The following is a 27,778-nucleotide window of genomic DNA, read 5'->3' as shown; positions in this document are numbered from 1 at the left end:
AGTGTTGGGTTTATCGTCTGGCTAGGAGGAGCAGCGTTGTTTGTGAAAACTGGACACCAGGAGAGTTCTCAAACAGTATTTGCAGAAAATAGTGGAGATTTGGCGCTCGGATTGCCTTTTTATGCTTCTCAGTGGTTGTGGAAAATGATTTTCAGCTTCTAAGGCCACCATTGCACGGTGGATTAAGGAAATGATTGCTTCGGCTTATCTTCTTTTGGGTAAACCAATTCCAGAAGGAGTGAAGGCACATTCCATAAGAGGTCAGGCCTTGTCTTAGGGCTGAGCATTCTTTGGTTCCTCCATTAGAAATCTGTTATGACATGGTCATCTTTGCATTCCGTTTCCCGTCATTACAGAGTGGATGTGCAAGCACATCAGGATGCTGTTTTTGGTGAGCATGTGCTTACAGCATGGCTAATGGGTTTCCGCCTTTGAATGCACTGCTCTTGTTACTTCCCATCAGTAATTTATTGGAATGGTCCAGAGGGATGCTAAGGAAGAAGAAATTAGATCGTATCTGCTAATTTGCTTTCCTTTAGTCCCTCCAGACTGTCCCAGAACCATCCCTCTACTTTGTGTCTTTCTCCATGCAATGTAGATTGTTTTGGTTTCTAGTTGGTGATTTTTTTTGCAAAGAGCTGCTTGGTTTGTTCATAGTTTTGCTTTTTTTTTTTTTTTTTTAAATACAGGGACTTTCTGTCCACAAGCCAGTAATGAGAACTATATATTATAAGTGGCTGTTAAGATATTTCTTTCTTTTCCTCTCTCACCTGCTTTAGCTTTTTTATTTTATTTGCATGAAGTCTTTATTTAACAGGATAACAGTACAATATTGCCTCATACATATCAGGCAAGATAAACTACTACTATTCTTTAAACAAGTAAGTGTAGGATTCCTGACTCACCCCAGTACACCATCCATTAACACCATATATTCATCTCAGTAAACGTTAATGTTTTTAAGTACATTTTCTATAACTTTTACATATCAGTAAGACCTCCATCCCCACCTTCCTCCCTGTCTCACGTGCTTTAGCTTTAAGTTAATACTGGTTCTGCTTCAAGTTGGGCAGGGCTCTTATTGGTCTCCAAATGCTGGTAGGTGTGCACAATCCTTCAGTCATTTTCTGGGCCAGTCTGGAGGGACTAAAGGAAAGCAAATTCGCAGGGAAGAGCTAATTTCTCCTTACTCTTGCAAATGATGGAGGTTTGCCATTTGATGTGAGGGCAGGGCCCTAGATCCTGTTTTCTTGTCCTACATTACCCTGCTTGAATACCTTCTACACTTTTCCAATTATCCTCCTAAAACCAACTCTGTAAGGGTTCACCTCGGTGCAAGTAGTGCTTATCACCATGTGGAAGGTAAGCCCATCTCTGGACAGCCTCTAGTTTGTTTTATGAGAGGTTTGCTTTTGACAAAGCCCCCCTGTCAAACCTCCACCTGTGTCATGGGACCTCAACGTTGTCCTTACCCAGCTGATGAAAATTTCATATAAGTGCTCAGAACGTTTAAAATTCTTCCATCAGGTCAGCCACAATTTCTTTTCTGGTAATTTCATATGTTACTATTGCTTTTAATATGATGTAATTTTACTGTTTTTTTTTTTTCTTTTTATGATATTTTATAAATTGCTCAGACAATTCATGTTGGACAGTGTATCAAAGCTGAATAAATGATAAACATTTATTGATGCTTGGGTATATGGTACACAAAAGAAGAGGAAAAAACCTTGAAGGTAGAAACAATTTGTGTTACAACCTTTTTACTGTTATGCAAAGTGATTTTAAAATAGTAGATTCAAGAAGAACCCCCCACCCTATGAATATTGGTTGGCTTTGATGAATAATAACGTAATGTTAGAAATATGGCCGAGGAAATCTTGTAAGCAGCTTTGTTTGCTGTGGTAACAGTTGTAGGACAAGTTCTGTCAAATTTACTCGCTTGATTAGCTATAGTACAGTTGATTTAGACAAATATTAGTTGTATAGTAGTTTGGACTGAGTGCATGGTGGGTGGGTGGGGGATGTGGATGAATAGAGTATGTGATGAGGTTGTGCGGAATATGTTAGCTAATCTTTTGATAACATACTGTTAAATATAAACCACTTAGAACTTGTCAGTAAAGCGGGTTATAAATGACAAATTAAATATGTGGGAGGAAGAAAAAGCACTGGCTGTATTAAGTTCTGGCACTCTACTGGATAAGAGAACACCAAGGGAGAGGACGGTATAAACTTGATGTATAGTAGAGATTAAAATTAATGTTTTTCTTGGTTTCTTGATATATACTATATATGGTAATGTTCAATCACGGCTGTGGGATGAGTAAAGACCTAAAAAAAAATACTGGTTGAGCATGCTTTTGAAATACTTAATGGGTTGTACAGTTTTAAAGATTTGTTTCTATGACTGACATTTGCTGTCCTAATTATAATAAATTCATTATGACTTTGTCACACATTTCTCATTTCTCCCCTTTCCCTCTCTCTTTTTTTTTTATATAGCCAACTTCTAAATTGAATATCTATAGAATTCTAGGACTTGCTTTTCTTGGTGTAGAATGCTTCTAAAATTCTGTTTTGAAAGGGATGACATAGAGCCCATTGCAAAGTTGATTGTAATACACATTCTGATCAGTGAGAACTGACAGCTACATTCATGGTGAAAGGTACTGTGCAGTGGCTTGAATTAAATTGATGTGACATTTCTGTTGTGAAATGCATCACAAGCATGGTTTTGTATGATGGTTTAATGAAGGCTTTCTCTCTCTCTCACACTCACACACACATCCCCACCCACACCGAAACTAAAAGATTTTAAAATGAGACATGGCAAAATGAATTCTGAAGAGATTCAGCAGTCATCTGTCCTCACCACTTTCAATCAAAGTGTTTTAATTGGATAACATTATGGAATATTTTTTAGTTGTAGGTTTATTTAATAGTTGATTAATGGCTGAAAATAAGATATAAGAACTCTCTTTAAAATAGACATTAAAAAATCCATAATCTACAAACTGTAAAAAAAAATATATATTTTAAAATAATTTAGCATGACTTGCAGAAACAAGTATCAGTGGTATAATACTTGGTTCAGTTCCAAATCTATCAGATAGGTAACAGTCCATACTGTCCAGCGGCGCCTCCATGAGTGCTGGCTAGGGTACCACAGGGGTCAGTACTGTCGTTTATTGTGTTCAGTATGTACCTCAAGCCACAAGCCGAGTTGGTTCATTCAGTTGACGCTCGGTTCTACATGTACTGGGTGTCGTTCAGCTGCTTATACCGTTTGAATCAGACTTACCTACAGCCCTGAATAAACTGACTACCTGTTTAACAGCAGTTCAAAAATAGGCTGAAAACAACAAACTTTACTTGAACCCGAGTATGACTGAGTTCCTGTGGGTCCCTAACACAGGTGGGCACATTCTGACATCAAAATCTCTTTTGGGAGATGCAAATTCCCCCTTAAATTTCAAGCCAGGAACCTTGGGGTACAGCTAGACTCAATATTTACACTGATCCCCCAAATCCAAGCAATCTTTGAGCTGCTTCTATCATTTGCAGCAACTATGCTTTCTCTATACATTGGGAAGGCACATCTTGTCATAGTAGTTTACACAATGATAACATCAAGATTGGATTACTGTAGTGCACTGTACACTGGTCTGACTACAAAAGGTTTGCGCCTGCTCCTGTTGATTCAGAATGCTGTAGCAAGACTGGTTGTAAGTGATGTGACTGCATCACACCATTTTTGCAAAAAAAGTCACTGGTTACCAGTACAGGATTAAATGTAAACCTCTGTCTGATCTTCAAGATCCTTAAAGAAAATAGACCAGAGTACTTGAACAGAATCTTCTACATACCTCAAAGATTGCTAAGGTCCTTCTAAGGAATATCCGTAACTATGCCCTTTCCAAAGGACATCATACAATGTAACACCAGCTAGCAAGCCTTCTCTGGAGTAGTCCTTGCATTCTGGAATGCACTCCCTGAAAGGCTTCCCTCAATGCAAAACCATCACTATTTCAGGAAGCAGGGGAAAGATAGGTTCTTCTCCCATGCCTTTAATGGAAGTATCAATTAACTTGCTGATCAAAACTACACAAGAACTACCACTGACAGTACATACTGTAGCAAGACTTGCTTAGATACAAAAGACAAGCAGACCTTATGAAGAATAAACTGTTTTTATTAATACATAAAGGCTTCCAAGAATTCAAACACAGTTTCCCAGCATGGCTGTGTTTTCATATTAACTCAGATTGAAGTATTTAGATTCCTGAGGCAGGTGCATAACATTGAAACGCAGAACTGCATTCAGTCTTTTTAAACACATGTCCTGAGATATTTCACATTTAATAAATATCCCTCTGTTGGATCTTTTTTGGTTGTCTCCCCCCCTTTTTTTGTTTGTTGGTTTTATCAACAAAGCATGTGCTTCATTTATAGGTGTCAGGCTTATCACGGAAGCACAGGGTTTGTGAGCCATTGGACCACTGCTGTGGAGTGGCAGTGGCAGGCAAAACCACCCCCAAACCAGAGGCAAGGCAGAACAGGACTGGAACCCCGGACTGGAGTTGCAGCAGAGGCAAACAAGCTGGGACAGCAGAGCAGGAACAGCTTGACTTCACCTGCACTTGACCGCTGTTCCCCAGGAGTTGAGCCCCTGGGTGCAGGCGGCCGGCAGGACTTACAGGGCAGGAACTGAATACCAACAGGAAACACACAACAGAGTAAGGACTAAAAGCTGCCAGGCAGCCACTAAGACAGAAACACAGACAGGTGAGAGTCAGGACCGAAAGCTGCCAAGCACCCACTAAAAAGGAACAGAGACATAAGACAACGAAATGCAGACCAGAAACAAGACTAGGAACTAAGTAATAAAACCAAAGCTAACGACACACAAACAAACTAGAACCAGGCAAGAAACAGACTAGAACTGGACTAGGCAGAAGTGCACAGAGCACACCCACATACCAAGGATCTTAGACGATGCTGTCACGTTTCCAAAGCAGGAGCTAGGTTTGTGAGCCCTTGGGCCACTGCCGAGGAGTGGCAGTGGCAGGCAAAACGACCCCACACTAAGAACAAGACAGAACTCAGATAGGAACAGCAAGACTTCACCTGCACTAGGCGCCCTTCCCCAGGAGTTGAGCCCCTGGCTGCAGGCGGCCGACAGGACTTACAGGACAGGGTAGGAACTGGAAGCTGCAAGCAGCCACTAAAACAGGGAACAAACATGAGACAGAACTGAAAGCTGCCAAGCAGCCACTGAACAAGAAACACAGACAAACAGAGACTAAACACAAAAGACAGACAAGGAACAAGTCTAGGAAACAAACAATAACCCTAAGCTAAACTACACACAGACTAACTAGCATCAGACAAGGAACTAGAATAAAAACCAAGCTAGGTAGAAGTGCAACAAGCACCAACAAACCAGGGCCTTAGGCGATGCAAAGGCAAAGCAGAGAGTTTCCAAATGGCTAATAAGTCCAGCAGCAGCTGAGATTCAGCTGCAGCAATCACAAGGCAGCTACGAGTGCTGTGCAGGCTCAAACAAGACAAGCAAGTCTGGCAGGCCGGAAGATCCGGACTGGACTGGGCTGAAGTCTGGAACGGGAAACAGCACACAGACAATCCAATGCAGCCACCAGGTGGCGAGGTGACTGAGAGCCTGAAACATAGGCACGATCGTGACAGATGCAAAGGCAAACACAGAAGTTTCCAGGTGGCTAATAAAGCCCATCAGCAGCTGAAGTTCAGCTGCAGAAATCACAAGGCAGCTACGGGTGCTGTTCAGGCACAAACAAGAAAAGCAAGTCTGGCAGCCTGGAAGATCCGGACCGGACTGGGCTGAAGTCTGGAACGTGTGACAGTTCATAGCAGCCACCGGTTCTGGCCACCAGAGGGCGAGGTGAGCACAGACAAGGAAACGGTCACCACCGTGACAATAGGATAGTAATTTAAGTGTGCCATTGTTAAAAATTGCACAGTGGGTATGGACATGTGGATGTTTTCCAGTGTAGCCCCTGACCATTGGAATGCTTTATCTGAGTTTTTAAGAGCAGAGTTGGATCTGCATAATTTTCATAATCTGAAAATATTTTTCAGTGGTCTTCAATAATTGTAATTACATAATGCTTAGACTTATTGTCATATGTAATGTGTTTTATTGTTTTGTGTATTCTGTTATCCACTAAGAAATTAAGTTATGGGCAGGATAAAGGTGCTTTTAAATTAATGCATAGCAAAATACAAATATAGTAACATAGTAACATAGTAGATGACGGCAGAAAAATACCTGCACGGTCCATCCAGTCTGCCCAACAAGATTAAACTCATATGTGCTACTTTTTGTGTATACCTTACCTTGATTTGTATCTGTCATTTTCAGGGCACAGACCATAGAAGTCTGCCCAGCACTAGCCCCGCCTCCCAACCACCAGCCTCGCCTCCCACCACCAGCTCCGCTACCCAATCTCGGCTAAGCTTCTGAGGATCCCTTCCTTCCGAACAGGATTCCTTTGTTTATCCCACGCATGTTTGAATTCCGTTACCATTTTCATTTCCACCACCTCCCGCGGGAGGGCATTCCAAGCATCCACCACTCTCTCTGTGAAAAAATACTTCCTGACATTTTTCCTGAGTCTGCCCCCCTTCAATCTCATTTCATGTCCTCTAGTTCTACCACCTTCCCATCTCCGGAAAATGTTTGTTTGCGGACTAATACCTTGCAAATATTTGAATGTCTGTATCATATCACCCCTGTTTCTCCTTTCCTCCAGGGTATACATGTTCAGGTCAGCAAGTTTCTCCTCATACGTCTTATAACGCAAATCCCAAACCATTCTCGTAGCTTTTCTTTGCACTGCTTCAATTCTTTTTACATCCTTAGCAAGATACGGATTCCAAAACTGAACACAATACTCCAGGTGGGGTCTCACCAATGACTTATACAGGGGCATTAAAACCTCATTCCATATCATCAAGCTGATCAATCCATAGACTGGTGGGTTGTGTCCATCTACCAGCAGGTGGAGATAGAGAGCAAACTTTTGCCTCCCTATATGTGGTCATGTGCTGCCGGAAACTCCTCAGTATGTTCTCTATCTCAGCAGGTGGTGGTCACACACAGCAGCAGCTCTGGCTAGGCCTCCAAGCCTAATTTTTAGGTTTTGTTGAGTGCCTGGGGTTGAGGGCACTTTTGAGCAAGTGCAAACCTGGTGGTGCCAGGTCCCTCCTTTTCTCCCCCTCCCGCTGGCTCCGTTAAAAAAAAAAAAAAAAAAAATTTTGAACGTCCTTAAAGGCGTTTATTTCGACGTTTATTTAAGCGTCTATTGCAGCTACTCACTGGGACACAAGGTCGTTACAACTCGGAGCGGACAGCAGGTAATTTTTACCTTTTTATAGCGGGCAGGGGTTTCCCCGATTCTTCTCCTCGTGGCATATGGCGTCGGAGGGCGAGGGCGCAAAGGGTCGCTCCCCGGGTCGCTTGAGCGCTTCTAGAGGGGATGCGGGGGTCTTAAAGCCTGATTCGCCCTTGTTGGGTGACAGTTTCGTGACCGATGAATGTCCCGGTCCTTCCTCCGGCGTGGCGGTTTTTCCCGCCATAAACGCCCATCCCCCGCTCCTCGCCTCCGCCATCTTGGCCGGCCACGCGGCTCGGACGGCTTCTTCTTGGGCCGCCCTTGAGGTTGGAGACATTAATGCCATGAACGCCCTTAATTTGGGCGACGGCACAGAAGCGGCTAAAGTTAAGAGCCGTTCTTCCCGCGCGGCTCCCTCGCGGAGTTTCGCGCCGGACGCCATTTTGGATGCGCAGCATGTCTCTCCCCAGCTATTGCGAGCGCCGGTTGAGGGTGCGTCTAGGGCTGTTGCCCAGGCTGCGGAAGTGCACAGTCTGGGGGGTTTCTCCCCCGAGTTTGTTTTGCTGCTGCATCAGGCCTTCCTCAGGCACAACGCTGCCCCTGCTCCCTCGTCTGGTAAAGAGGTTGAGGTTCCCAGAGGTAAACGCCCTCGGGTTGATTCCCAGGCCTTGGAGGAATTTGTCTCCTCCGATTGTAGATGAGGGCAGCGTGTCTGAGGTCTCCCAACGGTCCTTTGCGGATTCCTTGGAGGAGACGGATCCCCGCTCGGATGGAGCGGATGACCCCTCTGCAGCGCGGCTTTTTAGCCCAGAGGATTTGCCCAACCTGTTGTTACAGGCCATGGACACTTTGAAGATTTCCTCTCCGGAGGACGTCTCTCCCTCGGCCCCTGTTGGCTCTGCCATTATGCTGGGGACGAAGCGCCCGCCTAGAACCTTCCACGTGCATGATGCCATGCACACCTTAATTTCGGCTCAATGGGATGTCCCAGAAGCGAGCCTTAAAGTGGCTAGGGCTATGTCCCGCCTCTATCCTTTGGCTGTGAGTGAACGTGAGGCCTATCTGTGGCCTACCGTGGATTCTTTAATCACTGCGGTGGCTAAGAAAACGGCGTTGCCGGTGGAAGGTGGCACGGCCCTAAAGGACGCCCAAGACAGAAGATTGGAGGCGGCCTTAAGGTCGTCCTTTGAGGCGGCTGCTTTAAGTTTGCAGGCCTCAGTTTGCGGCTCCTATGTGGCCAGGGCGTGCCTGACTATGGTGCAGCGGGCTTCCCCCTCGGATCATTCCTTGAGGGCTGATTGGCCGGCCCTGGAATCGGGCTTAGCCTATTTGGCAGACTTGCTGTATGATGTCTTGAGGGCCTCAGCGAAAGGCATGGCTCAGACAATCTCTGCGCGGCGGTGGCTTTGGCTGAAACATTGGTCTGCTGACCACGCCTCCAAATCCCGCCTGGCTAGGTTGCCTTTTAAAGGCAAGCTGCTCTTTGGGGTCGAGCTGGACAAAATCGTGACCGATCTCGGCACGTCTAAGGGCAAGAAATTACCAGAGGTCAGGGCTCGGGCTAGTACTCGTCCCTGTACCTCCAGAGGACGGTTGCAGGAAGCCCGTCGGTACCGCCCGGGCAAGTCGGGTTCCTCTGCCCCCTCTTCCTTCAAGAGGAATTTCTCCCCCAAGCAGCATTCCTTTCGCAGAGACCGCCGTCCCGGAGGTGCTCCCTCCGGTCCTCCCCCAGGGTCTCGTACCCAATGACGGGGTCTTGGTCCACGCCCCAGTGCAGATTGGAGGACAGCTGTCCTCGTTTCTGGGCGAGTGGACCACAATAACTTCAGACGCGTGGGTGCTGGAAGTCATCAGAGACGGCTACAAACTAGAGTTCTGCCGACCCTTAAAAGACGGGTTTGTACTCTCTCCCTGCAAGTCTCCGGTCAAAGCTGTGGCAGTGCAGCAGACCTTGGACAATCTGATCCGCCTGGGCGCGGTCGTTCCGGTGCCAGAAAGTCAGCTTGGCAAGGGACGTTACTCCATTTACTTTGTGGTACCAAAGAAAGGAGGTTCTGTCCGGCCTATCCTCGACCTCAAAGGGGTCAATCGGGCCTTGAAAGTGCGGCACTTTCGCATGGAGACTCTCCGCTCTGTTATAGCGGCAGTGAAGGCAGGAGAGTTCCTGGCATCCTTGGACATCAAGGAAGCGTACCTGCATATTCCCATCTGGCCTCCTCATCAACGCTTCCTGCGTTTTGCAGTCCTGGGACGACACTTCCAGTTCAGAGCCCTCCCTTTCGGGTTGGCTACTGCTCCGCGGACCTTTTCCAAAGTAATGGTGGTCATCGCGGCCTTCCTACGAAAGGAAGGGGTACAAGTCCATCCTTATCTGGACGACTGGTTGATCCGAGCCCCCTCTTATGCAGAGTGCGGCAAAGCTGTGGACCGGGTAGTTGCTCTTTTGAGCTCCCTGGGATGGATCATCAACTGGGAGAAGAGCCAGCTGCGCCCGACTCAGTCCCTGGAGTACCTGGGAGTTCGATTCGACACCCAAGTGGGCAGAGTGTTCCTGCCAGACAATCGGATTGTCAAACTTCAGGCTCAGGTGGACCAGTTCCTAGTAGCCTCTCCCCTTCGGGCTTGGGACTATGTGCAGCTGTTGGGCTCTATGACGGCCACGATGGAAGTTGTGCCCTGGGCCAGGGCTCATATGAGACCACTACAACAATCTTTGCTGCAGCGCTGGACTCCGATGTCGGAGGATTATGCTGTGCGCCTTCCCTTGGACCCAGCAGTGCGCAAGGCGCTGAGCTGGTGGATGCAGACAGACAAGTTGTCTGCGGGAATGCCTCTGGTGACCCCAGAGTGGATTGTCGTCACGACGGACGCCTCATTGTCGGGCTGGGGAGCCCACTGCTTGGGAAGGACAGCGCAGGGGCTCTGGTCTCCTGCAGAGGCAAAGTGGTCTATCAACCTCCTGGAACTCAGAGCCATTCGGTTGGCGCTTTTGGAGTTCATCCCGGTACTGGTGTTGAAGCCTGTACGGGTCCTGTCGGACAATGCCACGGCTGTGGCCTATGTCAACCGCCAGGGAGGTACCAAGAGCGCCCCTCTAGCCAAGGAGGCTATGAATCTTTGCCAGTGGGCGGAAGCGAACCTGGAGCAGCTTTCAGCGGCCCACATTGCCGGAGTCATGAATGTCAAGGCGGACTTTCTCAGTCGCCATACCTTGGAGCCCGGAGAGTGGCAGCTATCTGCTCAGGCGTTCTTGGACATCACGAAGCGCTGGGGCCAGCCGAGCCTAGATCTGATGGCGTCATCGGCCAATTGCCAAGTGCCGCGCTTTTTCAGCAGAGGACGGGACCCTCGATCCCTGGGAGTAGATGCTCTTCTCCAACAGTGGCCGACACAAGAGCTCCTCTATGTGTTCCCGCCCTGGCCCATGTTGGGCAGGGTGCTAGACCGGGTGGCAAAGCATCCCGGCAGGGTAATCCTGGTGGGTCCGGATTGGCCCAGGCGTCCCTGGTATGCGGACTTGATCAGGCTCTCAGTCGACGATCCTCTGCGGCTGCCAGTGGAGCAGGGCCTGTTACATCAGGGTCCCGTGGTGATGGAGGATCCCTCCCCCTTTGGTCTTACGGCCTGGCTATTGAGCGGCAGCGTCTGAGGAAGAAGGGCTTCTCAGACAAGGTCATCGCCACTATGCTGAGAGCGAGGAAGCGCTCTACTTCTACTGCTTACGCCAGGGTTTGGCGTATCTTTGCAGCGTGGTGTGAAGCAGGCTCACTTTCTCCCTTCACTGCTCCAATTTCTTCAGTGTTGGCGTTCCTGCAAGAAGGTCTGGAGAAAGGCCTGTCGCTCAGTTCCCTTAAAGTCCAGGTAGCGGCTCTGGCTTGCTTCAGGGGCCGCCTGAAGGGTGCTTCCCTGGCTTCGCAGCCAGATGTGGTGCGCTTTCTCAAGGGAGTTAATCACCTGCGCCCTCCTCTGCACTCAGTGGTGCCTGCGTGGAATCTCAACCTGGTACTAAGAGCATTGCAGAAGCCGCCTTTTGAACCCTTGTCGAGGGCATCTCTGAAAGACCTGACGTTGAAAGCAGTCTTTTTGGTGGCTATCACTTCAGCCAGAAGAGTTTCCGAGCTCCAGGCGCTCTCATGTCGAGAGCCTTTTCTGCAGTTCACTGAGGCAGGAGTGACTATTCGCACAGTGCCTTCCTTCCTGCCCAAGATTGTTTCTCGCTTCCATGTGAATCAGCAGCTCTGTCTCCCTTCCTTTCGTAGGGAGGACTACCCAGAGGAGTACTCTGCTCTTAAATATCTGGATGTGAGACGAGTCATCATCAGATACTTGGAAGTGACCAATGATTTCCGGAAATCGGATCATCTGTTTGTCCTGTTTGCAGGTCCTCGTAAGGGTCTGCAGGCTGCTAAGCCTACAGTGGCAAGATGGGTCAAGGAAGCCATTGCAGTGGCTTATGTGGCCGCGGGGAAGGTGCCGCCTATCCAGCTGAAGGCTCACTCCACGAGAGCTCAGGCGGCCTCGATGGCAGAGGCCGGATCCGTCTCCTTGGAAGAGATATGCAAGGCGGCAACTTGGGCTTCGGCTCATACATTCTCCAAGCATTACCGTTTGACTGTGGCTGCACGGGCGGAGGCCCGGTTTGGAGCTTCAGTGTTGAGGTCAGGGATTTCAATGTCCCGCCCTGGGTGAGTACTGCTTCGGTACATCCCACCAGTCTATGGATTGATCAGCTTGATGATATGGAAGGTAAAATTATGTATAATCATACCTGATAATTTTCTTTCCATTAATCATAGCTGATCAATCCATAGCCCCTCCCAGATATCTGTACTGTTTTTATTCTGGTTGCATTTCAGGTTCAAGTTTAGTCTTCAGTTACTTCAGAAAGACTTCGTGTTCAAGTTTTTTCACTTGGATTCTTCAAGAGTTAAGACGAGTTTGTGTTACAGTGAGCTGCTGCATTCCTCTCCCCTCCGTTTTACGGGGCTGGATTGAGACTTAAAATTCTGCCGGCACTCCCTCCCGCTTCGTGCGGCTGTAGGGCAGCTTTGTACCCCTCCCGCTTCGGCGGTGTTAGGGTCAGTCAGCTCCTCCCGCGGTTGCGGTTGCAGGATAAGCCAGATCCCCCCGCATCGGCGGGTGTGGTGTCCCTCCCCCGCTCCGCGGGGATGAGCTGGACGGATTCCCCTCCCCCACTTGTGTGGGGATGAGCTGGGTTAATTCCCCTCCCCCGTTTCGGCGGTGGTGAGCTGGGCAGAGTGTCCCTTCGTGGGTGTAATTCTCTAAGTGCTGAGTCCTGCGGATGGAGCTTTGATATCGACATACTGAGGAGTTTCCGGCAGCACATGACCACATATAGGGAGGCAAAAGTTTGCTCTCTATCTCCACCTGCTGGTAGATGGACACAACCCACCAGTCTATGGATTGATCAGCTATGATTAATGGAAAGAAAATTATCAGGTATGATTATACATAATTTTACCTTTCTTCTGCTGGTCACACCTCTCTGTATACAGCCTAGCAACCTTCTGGCTATGGCCACCGCCTTGTCACACTGCTTCGTCGCTTTCAGATCCTCAGATACTTTCACCCCAAGATCCCTCTCCCCGTCCGTACATATCAGACTCTCACCGCCTAACACATATGTCTCTCGTGGATTTCTACTCCCTAAGTGCATCACTTTGCATTTCTTTGCATTGAATTTTAATTGCCAAACCTTAGACCATTCTTCTAGCTTCTGCAGAAACGGTTTCATGTTTTCCAGTCCCTCCTGCGTGTCCACTCTGTTACAAATCTTAGTGTCATCCGCAAATAGGCAAACTTCACGTTCTAACCCTTCGGCAATGACACTCACAAATATATTGAACAGAATTGGCCCCAGCACCGATCCCTGAGGCACTCCACTACTCACCTTTCCCTCATCCGAGCGAATTCCATTAACCACCACCCTCTGGCGTCTGTCCGTCAACCTGTTCCTTATCCAGTTCACCACTTCGGGTCCTATCGTCAGCTCCTCCAGTTTATTTAAGAGCCTCCTGTGGAGAACCGTGTCAAAAGCTTTGCTGAAATCTAAGTAGATTATGTCTATAGCACATCCATGATTCAATTCTCCGGTCACCCAGTCAAAGAATTCAATGAGATTCGTTTGGCACGATTTACCTTTGGTAAAACCATGTTGTCTCGGATCTTGCAACTTACTGGCTTCCAGGAAATTCACTATCCTTTCCTTCAGCATCGCTTCCGTTACTTTTTCAATAATCGAAGTGAGGCTTACCGGCCTGTAGTTTCCAGCTTCATCCCTATCACCACTTTTTTGAAGAGGGACCACATCCGCCGTTCTTCAATCCCTCGGAACCTCTCCTGTCTCCAAGGATTTATTAAACAAATCTTTAAGCGGACCCGCCAGAACCTCTCTGAGCTCCCTCAATATCCTGGGGTGGATCCCGTCCGGTCCCATGGCTTTGTCCACCTTTAGATTTTCAAGTTGTTCATACACCCACTCTTCTGTGAACGGTTCTAGATCCACTCCATTCTCAAATGTACTTTTGCCAATCCATCGTGGTCCTTGGACTGGCAAAAGTACAATAATACATACATATATAATGTATATATTATTTGGAAGATTTGTGAATAAGCTGAGAGGGCTGAACTTAAGACCCAAAGTGATAAAATGGTTTGGAAACTGGTTGACCGACAGGCGACAGCGGGTGGTGGTAAATGGAACCCGCTCGGAGGAAAGTAAAGTGAGCAGTGGAGTGCCTCAGGAGTTGGTATTGGGGCCGATTCTGTTTAATATATAGAAACCTATGGAACTTTGGAAGGCTAAGTGCTTTGAAAAATTGCCTCTATGTATTGTACTGACATACAATCAATACAACAAAAACGTGCTTTAAAATACTGACAAAAAAGATCAGCTAAGTTAGCTCTCCTTGAAAACGATACCATGTAACGTTTTTGAGGAAAAAAAACCTCACGGTTAGATAGAATGTTCCAATTCTTCCGAATAGTATTGGCAATTTTCGGTGATAGAGAGGTATACTGTAATATACAGTTGAAGTCTACAGATGAACTTCTTAAATTTTGATCTGTTAATAGCACATCCCGATGATTATAATATGCCCGTTTATATGCTTGTTTAATTATTTTCTTGGGGTAACCCTGTGATTCTAGCCTACTCAGTTGCTCAGAAGCAGCTTTATATTTTTCTGAGGAGTTACATATCCTATGATACCTTAGAAATTGGGCAAACAGGAGACCATTTTTAGTGTAATATGGATGCATACTGTCGTATGCTAACAGAGTATTCCAGTCTGTACTTTTGATATATTTATCTGTCCCCAACCGCCCATTGTGAAAATTGCCATTACTTTGTCAATCAGATATTTGGACTGATAAATTTGTTCAAAACCTGGGTTACTCTAAATGTGGCTAATGAGTGATATGTGGGGTTACTAAAGAGACTGCACAATTTTGGGATAAAGTTAGAGAACCATTGATTAGGGCCAAGTATCCAGTGCTAAGAGGAAAACTAAAAAAAAGGAGAGAATGTGCCGAGTTGCTTTGTCATGCCTTTAAGTTTCTAGTAATCATAGTTTAGGGATACATGGATCTCACAGCAACATCCTTGTTATATTAAATAGCCTGTGACTAATATCTCTTCCATAAATTTATCTAATCTTTTAATTAATCTAGTTATTCTATTATTATTTGTCATTACACTTTGTCTCATGCCAGTGAGCTCCATGGGTTGAATGTGTTGAGTGAAAACAGTGTATACTTTAATTTGAAGCCTGTTTTATAATTATTCAAATCAGTTATACTTAGTTCTTGTATAATGGTACATAGGGTACACATTCACGAAACGCCTAGAATCCGCCTGGAGTTACCCCATGGCCACTTAGATGGTCTATCCCCAGCACAGCCCAGGTCCGCCTGTACCTGCTGCTCATGCTCTACAGTAGCACCCTCCTCCCACCAACTAGGTCACAACTGCCTCTGGGCGAGTCTCCTCTCCAATTATCCCCAGTGATTTCTAGGTTACTGGAGCCACACTCCCAGGAAGTACTCATAGACCCAACACACAAACCACCAGGATTCTTTATCAGTCCAGACTGAGAGGCAATAAACTAAATATTGTTTATTGTCTTTTAAAAAAAATCGAACAGTAGAACAAAATAGTGCAATTAGCAAACAATAAAAGGTAAATGAAATGTGGATCAATTTATAACACGAACGAACATTTGCATACTTCCCAGAAAAGAACCTGGGAAGTTCAGGATATATAACTGTTTACTGAGCCTCAGCAAAGAGATTCTGCTTTCTTTTCTTCCTGGCTAGGACTGAAGCAACAGCCAGCAACAACTGCTGGGTAATTTCAAACTCCAGGCCAATCAGAGCCCAGACAACAAGATTTTATATACTGTACATACTGCTTCTTGTATCCTGTTCGTGCCAAACTAAAGTAAAAACACTCAGTTCTCTGTAACAGCTTTACAGCAAAGAAACACTACCTGCTGGCCAAATAGGAGAAATATACTACAGAACATAATCAATGCAGGAAAATATCCAATACATTTTACAGGCTTAAAATACACTGTTTCTTCATAATGGGTTACTGCACACACTAAGGGCTACAGCCCTATGATTTCTTATGGGGTCACTAGCCCAAATCAACAGTATAGCTCTCCACACTTTAATGAATCAGCACCTTACTGAGGCCACAAGCTTTTCATAGTTCTGTATACCTCCCATCAAATTTCCTCTAATTCGTCTCCTTTCCAAGTTGGACAGTCCAATCTTTTGAAGCTTCTCTTCATAGGGAAGTTGAATCTACATCCCTTACAATCTGTAAATCTTCTAGGTCAGAATAGCATTATTTTTAAGAGTTAGGTTCCTAGACTGGTCTCTGAACAAAATTTCAGTAAACTCTTAAATTTTGGAGCCTAAGTAGGTGGCAAAGACTTAGGGCAAAGAAAAATAGAGATGAGAGCATTGATTTTAAGCACTAGGTACATTTGGCCAAATTGGGCTCAGAGTGATTTAAGGTGATCTCTCTCTGAATAATAAAAATGACTTTCTTTTCTGTCTGGGTTAATATTTTAAGTCCAGGAAAATCAATTTTCATTCCATCATGGAACAGAGGTGATTTAATTTTCACTTTTGAAGGATAGCAAGAACTTGTGTATATCTTAAAATTTGTAGCACAAATGTGCTGTTTAGAGGATTTCCCAGAGGGAACCCTCTGAGCATGCTCAATTTCAAAGGGTATTTAAAATATAAGATCCAGGAATTTTGATAATAGATTTTCCTGGAATTTAATGGGGTTGGAGCCCTTTTGCAGCCCCTTTGCTTATAAAGTTACACTGGCTCCCAATCAAAGCCAGAACATTCAAACTATGTACATTTGTTTTCAAAACTCTATATCAGTGTTTTCCAAATCCAGTCCTGGAGTACCCCTTGACAGTCAGGTTTTCAGGATATCCAAAATGAATATGAATGAACTTGATTTGAATACACTGCCTCCATTATATGCAAATCTCTTTCAGGCGTATTCATTGTGGATAGCCTGAAAACCTGACTGGCAGGAGGTACTCCAGGACTGGACTTGGGAAACACTGCTCTATATGGCTTAACCTCAGATTATATGCAACCTTTAATTGATCTTCCCCTTCACAACGCTTTCCCTGGTTCAAGAGATTATCTAACTCTCTACTATCCTGGTTGCAAAATGTAATCTACAAGTCAATCTACATGTCAGGATTCTCTTACCACTATATAAAATGGTGGAATTCCCTCCCAAAATTAATCAGATGGGAACCTAATTGTTTGATATTCTAGAAATACCTTAAAACCTCTCTGTTTAAGCAATTTCTCACGGATGATCATAATTAATTTAAATCCCTAATTGTACAATTATTCAACTTCTCAGTTCCATTCTAGTTATTATACATGGATGACTATAAATTGTTACCTTTTTGCGTCTAGCATTCATTTCAATATTACACATTGCAATTACTCATTTATTTTGTTATTAATGTATACTATTCCGCATCACTTTTTGTACTGTTAATCACACTAAGTTGTTAGCCACATTGAACCTGATCTATTGGGATAATGTTGGATATAAATTAAATATTGTTCTTAACACGAAGTGGTCAAAACGTCATATGATATACAAGATGTTGGCACATCATTCATTTGTATAAGAGCAAGGAGCATTCTCTGTTAGAAGTAAGCAATGATGGACACTGCCAATATGTTAGATCAGTTGCAGATAATTTGTGAATCTATACATCAGTTGAATAATACATTAATCTTGTGTTCAGGAAAGAGATTGCTATCAGGAATCCTTGACCGAGATAGACATTCAGAAAGTACCTTGGTCAGACCACAACATAATTAGGTTTACATTGGGAGTAGAAAGCTGGGTCATGCTGAGGGACAGATAAGGGGAGCTTAAGGTATCAGCAAAATATCTTGATCTAAAACTTAAGGCATATTATATTTCAGATAGGAAAGGATCCACGGGTTATTTGGATTAAAAGTTGATGGGAGCTGTGGAAGAGTTTGCAAATTTGAGGGCTAGTTGTTTGATCTAGGATGGGGTTGAAAGAAAGGATAAATAGCAGAAAAAGTAGTCTGAGCAACACCATCTAGGAATGCAAAAATATTATTCTAGACAAAGACTATCCAAGATAATGAGCACAAAACTCAGGAACTGTATCAGATAATATAGATATTGGTTGGACGTAAGAAACAGTGTTTAAATTTGGATGTTTCAAAGGAGATGTGAAGAGTTCACTATTTGTATTCAATAAATTGAGGGAGAAGTGGAAATATTCACATTATGAAGCAACCAAATTCACTTTAAATTTGTTATTGACCTAGAGCTATAAAAGGTAATTGTTAGATTATCAGGTCCGAATTTCTTGCCTTAGTCTTCTTTGACGCCCTCTAGGCACAAATGTTAATTTATAGTTTTATTTTATTTTTATTCATTTCTGCATTTGTATCCCGCATTTTCCCACCTTTGGTAGGTTCAACGTGGCTTACAAGAGTTCAGCATAAGTTGGTTACAGTTTGTATAGAACAGTGAGGTTTACAGTTGTCTTGGACAAGTTAATAGTGTTCAATATTTTCCACAAGTGAACATGTTTAGTGTTTGGAGTGTCGAAAGACTAGGTCAGTTCTAGCCATTGTCATATTCATGTAGTGTTTTCCGGAGACCTGCTTGGTTAGGTTGGCTCAGCAGGAAGGAATTTTCTGAATAGATGGGCTTTCAGATGTTTTTGAAAGATTAGATAGTTACCCATGAATTTTAGGTTTTTCGGTAGTAAATTCCAGAGATTGGTACAGATGTATTAGAAGCTGGTAGCGTATGTTGATTTGTATTTGAGGCCTTTGCAGCTAGGAAAGTGGAGGGTGAGATAAGATCTCGCTGACTTTGATTCGTTACAGATTGGTAGGTCAATTAGGCTGGTCATGTAGCCTGGTGTGAGGTTGAAAATTCTTCTGTATGCCAGATAACAGATTTCGAAGGATATATGTGCTTTGATTGGTAGCCAGTGTAATTTTTGGAGAGAGAATTTAGTGTTCATATTGTTTTTTTTCCTAGTATAAATCTGGCTGCTGTCTTTTGTGCCATTTGTAGTTTCTTTAAGATTTGGTCTTTGCACCCAGCATAATTTTTGGAAAAGGGGTTTAGCACTTTCATATCGGTTTTTTCCTAGTATGAGTCTGGCTGCTGCGTTTTGTGCCATTTGTAGTTTCTTTAAGATTTGGTCTTTGCACCCAGCATAATTTTTGGAAAAGGGGTTTAGCACTTTCATATCGGTTTTTTCCTAGTATGAGTCTGGCTGCTGCGTTTTGTGCCATTTGTAGTTTCTTTAAGATTTGGTCTTTGAACCCAGCATAGATTCCATTGCAGTAGCCCATATGGGCAAGGACCATGGTTTGGATCACGGTGCAGAATACATCTTTTGGGAAGTACTGTTTTACGTGTTTAAGTTTTCACATTGCTGAAACATTTTCTTTGTGATGTTTGCAGCCTGTGGTTCGAGGGATAGTTTGTGGTCTATGGTAATGCTTAGGATTTTCAGATTGTCTGAGATCAGGAGAGGTGATCCCAAGGCTTTTATGGTTGTGAAGCGTTCACTGTTGTGTGGGGATGAGATTATCAGGCAGTGAGTTTTTGCTCTATTCAATTTAAGCATGAAGGCAGTTGCCCAGGCTTCCATGGTGTTCATGCTGCTCTTGATCTTGGATGTGATTTCTGATGGTCATTTTGAAAGGGATAAAGATTGTAACATCATCTGTTTAGATAGGGACCTGTCTAGTGGGACCATCATTAGGTTGAATAATATAAGTGACAGTGATGAGCTCTGTGGGACTCCGCATTGTGCTTTCCATGGTGGGGAGATTGCAGCTTTTAACTTTACTTGGTATGATCTGGTAGTTAACAAACCCTTGAGCCATGTAAGTACATAAGTAATGCCACACTGGGAAAAGACCAAGGGTCCATCGAGCCCAGCATCCTTTCCACGACAGCGGCCAATCCAGGCCAAGTGCACCTGGCGAGCTTCCCAAACGTGCAAACATTCTATACATGTTATTCCTGGACTTGTGGATTTTTCCCAAGTCTATTTAGTAGCGGTTTATGGACTTGTTCTTTAGGAAACCGTCTAACCCCTTTTTAAAGTCTGCTAAGCTAACCGCCTTCACGTTCTCTGGCAACGAAGGGACAAAAAGGGACCAAGTAAGGTCGGCCAAATGCTCGTCAGATCCGGCTTTCTTTTTTTCCATTATCGGTCGAAGCCAGCCATCTCTTAACTACGCCCCCATCCCGCCTTCGGTACACTGCTGGCACGCCCCCTTGAACTTTGGCCGGCTCTGCGACGGAAAGCAGTTGAAGCCGGCCAAAATCAGTTTTTGATTATACCGATTTGGCTGGCTTTAGGAGAAGGCCGGCCATCTCCCGATTTGTGTCGGAAGATGGCCGCCCTTCTCCTTCGAAAATAAGCAGGATGGTAACATAGTAAATGATGGCAGATAAAGACCTGTACGGTCCATTAGGTCTGCCCAACAAGATAAACTCATTTTACATGGTATGTGATACTTTATATGTATACCCGAGTTTGATTTGTCCTTGCCATTCTCAGGGCACAGACCGTAGAAGTCTGCCCAGCACTGTTCATGTTCTAAAAGTTCTGAAGTTAACGTCGAAGCCCCTTAAAATTTACACTCCAGCACATTGATATCCATTCAGTCGCAATCAGGACGTAGACCGTAGAAGTCTGACCAACACCGGTTTTGCTTCCCAATTACCAATGTTGCCATTCAATCTCCACTAAGATTCCGTGGATCCATTCCTTCTAAACAGGATTCCTTTGTGTTTATCCCACGCGTGTTTGAATTCCATTACCGTTTTCATCTCCACCACCTCCCGCAGGCAGTGGTGAAGATGTTCGGTACGTGGCTAAATTTCCTCTTATGGTTGGTTGATTTCTATCTTGATGGGAGGTGGTGGATCTGGTAGAGTGGGGTATGTTACATAGTATGGGTATGATGTTTTGGTCACCTTGGGTTAAAGCTGTTTTGGTGGTAGCTTGTGTTAGGATGTAAAGTCCTGTCTGTTTGTTGTCAATTACTAGTTCAATCACCATACATTTAAGTTGTTCAAATGTATGGCTATGTTGTATACAGTGCTTCACTGAAGGCATGTACATTTTTTCCGCATTATTCCCAGCAGTGCAGGCAGATGCCGCACGGCTTAGTTAAGCGTAATGGCCAGCTCCCAGGTTCCCAGATCCACAGTCCAGACCTGGTTGAGTGTGGATCATGGCTTTGCTGCCTCCAGTTGTCGCCTTTAGGTGATCACTTGGTAAGGCATATGGCTTGGCCCATCAGGGCCTTGCTGCAAGGGGGTACGGGTCCCCATTACCCCTTTTGCTCTTGCATTCCTGTGGGGTGCTTCCCACAGGGCTCCCCTGCAGCTCCAGGCAAAAAAACAAAGTTGCTTGCTTTGCCTGGTTAGCTACTTAAAAACAAAAGAAAAAAAGGAAAAGGAAAACTGCTTAAGCAACATTTAAATAAAAGCCCAAAATACGTAGCACAACTGCAGAACCAGATGGGGGGGAGGGGGGAGTGAGATCGCTGTTTTCTGCCAGCCGCCTTCCTGTACCCATTAGCCTGGACCTGACTCTGTTTTCTGCCAGCCGCCTGCCTGTACCCATTAGCTTAGACCTGACTCTGTTTTCTGTCAGCTGCCTATCATATAGTATAAGCTTGGAGCCTGTGTCTGTCTGCAATTGTGGCTTACTGTCCCACAGCCAGTATCAGCTGCTGTCCTCTGGCCGAGGTCATTGCTCCACCTCATTCCTCTGCTCACTTAAGCTCCGTTCCTGATTCTTGTTTCTGCCAAGCTAGTGCAGTTCTGGGTTCCTGTTCTTGTCCATACCTTCCTAAAGTCCTGTTGGCCGCCAGAACCCAGGGGTTAAACTGCTGGGGGACAATGGTCATTGCAGGTGAAGCAATGAACTTTCTGACTGCTAATCGTGGAACAAAATTCCCAGCCTTCTGGCCTGATACCTCTGGTCTTGGAACAACACAAGGGCTCACAACCAGTGACCATCACCGTGATCATCGTTATCGACCGTGACAGATCCTGACAACAACAGTCTGGCCTCCCATAGTTCCTTGATCAAAGTCTATACTAAACAAAAGTTTGCCACTGAAGGGCAACTTACTGACACATGCTTTGGAGGCCAAGGCCCCTGGTCAGTTATGGTAGGCACTGACCTAGATCTAATCCACACTGCTAAACACACTGCCCTGGATTTGAGACCAGATGTTTCTGGCTGTCTGGGAGCTAAAAGCCCAAGCCACATAACCTCCAGAAATGGCTGCCTGAATCCCTAGAGTGGAGGCAAAAGCTTACTTCAAAAGAAACTACAGTTTTTGATCCTGTGAGTCCTTTATAGCCAATCAGCATTGTGGCCATATATTAGCAGAATTTCTTATAATTACTTTTGTAGCCTCAGCCCTATCAGGTTTCTGCAGAGTAGATGTGGGAGTGAATAAGTCTGTCTGTGATTTTGAGACAAGCATAGAATGAGCACTGTAATATGTGCCTGGTGTTAACAAATATTTTTCTAATGTGCTGTGTAAAACTCATGAATGTGGATGAATTGAAACCATGGGAAACAGTAGCTTGAAATCTACATATTGATCACAAGATGGCACTATGCACTGTTACATTTGGGAAATCAGATTTTTTTTTTTTTTTTAAGAATATAACAAATTTAGATCAAAATTGTATAGTTCATAATGCAGGAAAAAGCAAAAGAACATAATTTAGGATGTAAATATTTGTATCTGATTGATGTTGTTGAGTCTCCTGTTATGAATACTTTGACAGCCTTGAGTTTAATCTTGTATGTGACCACACCTACTCATAAAGTGGCTCTAAGGCTAGCTATTTATCTATTATCGTGAGCGACATTATGAAATTCCTGTAAAGTAGTCTTATCAGTAGTTGCAGGTTGTTAGGGTAATGTAGTGAATTTGATTTTTTGTAAATTTGGCCTTTTATAAAATACTAACTGTGTAAATGTATGTTCTTTGTCAAGATGGAAAGTCCAGACAAAGAGCAGCTATAGTTTGCAAGAATGTATGTTGATTATAAAATCAAGAACAGGTGTAACTGTTCACGTTTGCATTTGAGGTGTGGTTTCTGCCACGTACACTAGTATTTTATAACGTTGGCAACTTTGTGTCCTTACAAAATAACACCTAAGTAGGTACCTGCTTTTCCTCTTAACCTAGGTGTCCTATAAAATTCCCCTCTGTATGTGCAGAATAGTAAGAAAGGTGTCACAGCAAGTGAGCCCTTGCGCTGTTCCAGGACTAGCAGTCGACAAGCCCAGTGCCTTATCTGCAATGACCACCGTTCCCCAGCGGTTAAGCCCCTGGGTTCTGGTGGCCAACAGGACTTGGAGAGAGACTCTGGACACTGAAGGGACAGCAGGAGCGGACAGACTCTAGGTGGGAACTAAGGGCCGAGCAGACAGCGACAGGCTGTAATGAGGGTCCCGGCCACGGGATTAGCTAGGCAGTAAGCAGAAGACAGTATCAGATTCAGGCTTGGAGTCAAGGCAGGCGGCAAGCAGAAGACAGTATCAAGGTCAAGCTCGGGGTCAAGGCAGGTGGCAAGCAGAAGGCAGTATTAGGTTCAGGCTCGGGGTCAAGGCAGGCGGCAAGCAGAAGACAGTATCAGGTTCAGGCAATACTTCAGAATGGGCAGAGGGCAAAAGAATAAACACAACTGAGCACTCCAAACAAAGTTGTAGCTGAGGCTCTGAACTTAGGACTGGCCCTCCCTAAAAGGAGAGAGTGTCTGATGCCAGGTCCACATCAGAGGAAAGGCAGAACCCCGGAAGAAAAGCCAAAATCGCTCCCAAGGAGAGGAGCTGTGATGGCGGCAGGAGCGAACAGCAGCGGCTCAAGAAGGGAGGAACCAGCCAAGCGTAGCAGCAGTGGAGAAAACTGCCGGCAACAAGGAAACCCATGGCAGCGGAGAGAACCGTCAGCATTAACCACAACCCTCTGCCACACCCTGCAGCAGGAAAGAGGTGGCTATGTGTTCCTGTGTCTGCCGCATCTCCCATGTCCACGTGTCTCTTGCATCCCCCCTGGCACTGTGACAAAGGGATGAAAGTTGTTCCAGATACTTTGTCAATGGTGGTGTTTGAGAAAAATTGAAAGCACTTTGTAATGTTAAAGTGAAGGATTTGAATTTTGCCTTTGACCAATATAGTAGATTCCTGGGATCTCGTGTTGAGTCAAACTTGCACCATTGAACTTAACTTTTATGTGTAAAGAGCAAAAGCAAGTTCCTTGGTTTACGGAAGAGTTGGTTGCAGTTGAGTGAGGTGGCATAAGATTCACCTGTATAAGGTGAAGACTTGGCAACACCTAGTTAAAATGTCAGACCTCTTCTTTAGTGTCAAGTGTGATTATATTTCATCTAAACCTCATTTATCCCTGAATTGAACCAGGCAATTATTTTGCATAACGAAAGGCCTTAAGATTAAAGTTGAAGTGTTTCATTGTCAGAATTTATTGTCCTGTGTTACTGTTGCAGATATTTTAGTAATAAGTTAAACTTATCATGAGACCTTGAGCACAGTATCTTTGCTTGTTGTCAGACTGTTGAATGCGCCAGTCTGGAATGATTTTAAAACACTTTATTAAGATGTTTAGTCTGATGGGTCAGCTGTTATTGTTTAGTTGTATTTTGGATCTCTGTCCGTTTTGGCTTATACAAGGTAACATGAGCTCAGTGCTACTATTTATAATTCAGATTGTTAATGCATCTTTAGAAGAGGAGACATTTCCTGAGGCTTTGAAGCATGCTGTGGTGCTGTCCTGTTTTGAAAAAAAGACATCCTTAGTGTTTACGGATCCAGCTAATTATTTTCTTGTATCCGACGATTTAGTCACGGTAATATTTTGGTGGGACCAATGGTTAACATGGATGGGCATTAAGCAGTTCAAATGTTGACACATCCTCTAGTATATTGGCCTGTTTTGCTGCCGTTCAATGGGTGGGCTTGACTCCAAAGTGTAGGTGGTATGGCCTGTCTTCTATGCCTCTTAGTATCAAATTATATCCCATTGAGGAACATGAGAAATATGTATTTTGGAAATTAGATGAATTCTTAGAAGAAAATGATTCTTGGACCCTTTCCATTATGAGTTTAGGAAGGGTCATTACATGAAGATATTGCTGGTCTCTGTGCTAGACTAGATCGTCTCTGTACAGTTCTGCATTTCAAGTGAACAGTCAAGTCTATGCTGGCACAGGAGGAGAAGGTGGCTTGATGTGCGTCTGTTCATTTCTTCCTCCTCCTTTTCCCGTGATCTCTGCGGGGGAGAGGGAGATAGATTGAGCAGAGCAGCTGATTCTGGTAGCTGAGTTTATGCGATGAGGTGAAAGAGGTGGGGTATGAGAACAGAGCAAGGTGAGTGTGCCATGGTGATAGAGGAGCTGGGGTATGAGGACAGAGCAAATCTGAAACCCTCCTCCCTGCACCATTGTCTCATCCACGCATTGAGACTCCGGAGCTCTGCCTGCCTCTTGGGCCCTGCGCGTGGAACAGGTAGCATTTCAGAAAATGCTACCCTAGAGGATCTGGATTTGAGCTTTCTACTGAAGAGCCTAAATTTGGCTTCCAGAACCTCTCTCCCACATTTTCCTATGTTATTGGTACCCACATGTACCAAGACAGCCGAGTCCTCCCCAGCACGATTTAGAATCTTATCTAGGTGACGCGTGAGGTCCACCCCCTTCGCACCAGGCAGGCAAGTCACCAGGCGATCCTCACGTCCACCAGCCACCCAACTATCTATATGCCTAATGATCGAATCACCAGCTACAACAGCTATCCTAACCTTTCTCTCCCGGGCAGCACTTGGAGACATATCCTCGGTGCGAGAGGATAGTACATCCCCTGGTGGGCAGGTCCTGACTACAGGAGTAATTCCTACTTCATCAGGGTGATGCTTTCCTTCTAGGAGACCTCCCTCCTCCAAGGTAGCACAAGGGCTACCAGGCTGGAGGTGGGACTTCTCTACAATATCCCTGTAGGTCTCCTCTACGTACCTCTCTGTCTCCAGCTCCACCAAGTCTGCTACTCTAGCCTCAAGAGAACGGACACGTTCTCTAAGAGCTGGGAGCTCTTTGTATCAGGCACATACATATGACATCTCAGCAACTGGGACATAATCATACATGTGACACTCAATGCAAAAGACTGGATAGCACCCCTCTCGCTGCTGGACTGCTGACTCCATCTTAGTGTTTTTGAGTTTTTTGATAATTTAAAACTTGCTACAGTATTAAGGATATTAGCCTATTTATAAAAGTGTCTTTTAGTTTATATAGTATATTGTATGATTTATTTAGTGTTTCCTTTATAGATGGTAATGAAATGTATTTAAAAGAGCTGTAACATACCAAACCAGCCATGTTTTTAGGATATACACAATGCATATGCATGAGATGAGTTTATTGATGTAATTAATATATGCAGAGATGCATACACATTTTTTTTTATGCCATCTTGCTTGTTAAACCAGACATCTTGCAGTGATTGTGGTTCTTTTTGCTGGTTATTGTCACTTAACACAAATAAGAAATGCTTTGTTATTTTCTCTAGGTGTTTTGGGGAAACGGACACGGTTTCAAGAAAATTATGTGGCTCAGCTTGTTTTAGCTGTCTCACGTAAAGAAGATGCCCCATTCTTTTACAAAGATTTAACTCCAGCACCCACTCATATTGAAAGTTTACCAAAGGTGACTTTTTCTTCATTTATCAGTTGTTTGTCTCCATTTGTCTTTCTTTTCTTGACCCATTTGTACAATGTTTACTGCTGTATCACTGCTACTGCTTATATCTCTAGTACAAGAGTTCTCAGTCCAGTCCTCGGGACACACCAAGCTAGTTTGTTTTTCAAGATATTAATGAATATGCATGAAATAAATTTGTACTTTTTTTAGCATTATGGCTGTACCATCTTTAACCATTTGGTGGTTGTTCCCACTTACTTGCAGTTGGAGGTAGAGAAACTGATCTGTCCTGGTGATGACAGCCATACAAAGGCCATGTTCAGTGGAAAGTTCCAATATTTTTCTACCTTCAGCAGATAATAGGTTGTTCAGACTTTTATTCTGTGTTGGATTGTCCTTCGGCCAGCCTCTACTTATGTGTTCGTGACCCTGCAGTGTAGAGTTTTAACCATTTAAATTGATGTACCCATAGGAGTAACATGGGCATGGCAGCAGATAGTACACACTAATGCCCATTAGTATGCACTAACATTTAATAAACATGCCCCATATCTCATATTTACTCCAAGGATGTGCCAAGGTTTTGCAGTTAACGTGTTATAATAACCAAAATTAATGTGCATTTATTGCAAGTCCTATTAAAGAACATAACTTTGTGTGTTACTGGTAGTACAAATGCATTTGCTTTATCAGGTGTAGTAACGCTACTCCTCACTTCCTCCTCTCCATATAAAGTTGATCTTGGGTTACAGTTCCACCCAATCTCTTGGGGGATCAAGGGGAGATATTATGGCTCAGATCATTGATTCCTCTGGACATGGTTCTCCAGTAAGGGGCGGGTGAACAGTATGATTCTGCTGGTCGGTGGGTGGAGGGAGAGTTGACTTTATTTTGGGTCTCCAATTCCATTTATGGTGTGTGTGTATTGAGGAAGTGTGGGGAGAGAAAATAGTGAAGTTAGTTTTTGTGTGTGTTACTGCAAATTGTGTGAGTTAATGTGGCTTGCTGTAAATCCTTTGCATGCATTTATATGCAACTCATTTATTTAGCATAA

At 44.5% G+C, this 27,778-nt stretch overlaps 1 protein-coding gene across 1 annotated transcript in view; it reads left to right on the top strand.

Moving 5' to 3' along the window:
* Positions 1 to 27,778, top strand: part of TTC27 (tetratricopeptide repeat domain 27) — a 302,320-nt gene that overhangs the window by 85,641 nt on the left and 188,901 nt on the right. The window contains exon 7 of the mRNA XM_030196512.1: positions 26,594 to 26,730. Within this exon, the coding sequence (XP_030052372.1) occupies positions 26,594 to 26,730 (137 nt within the window). The remainder of the gene's footprint in view (positions 1 to 26,593; positions 26,731 to 27,778) is intronic.

This window comes from Microcaecilia unicolor, chromosome 3, assembly GCF_901765095.1.
Source record: "Microcaecilia unicolor chromosome 3, aMicUni1.1, whole genome shotgun sequence".
Classification (NCBI taxonomy): domain Eukaryota; kingdom Metazoa; phylum Chordata; class Amphibia; order Gymnophiona; family Siphonopidae; genus Microcaecilia; species Microcaecilia unicolor.
The sequence above is the reverse complement of the archived record's forward strand: the minus strand, read 5'-3'. Positions and strand labels throughout refer to the sequence as shown.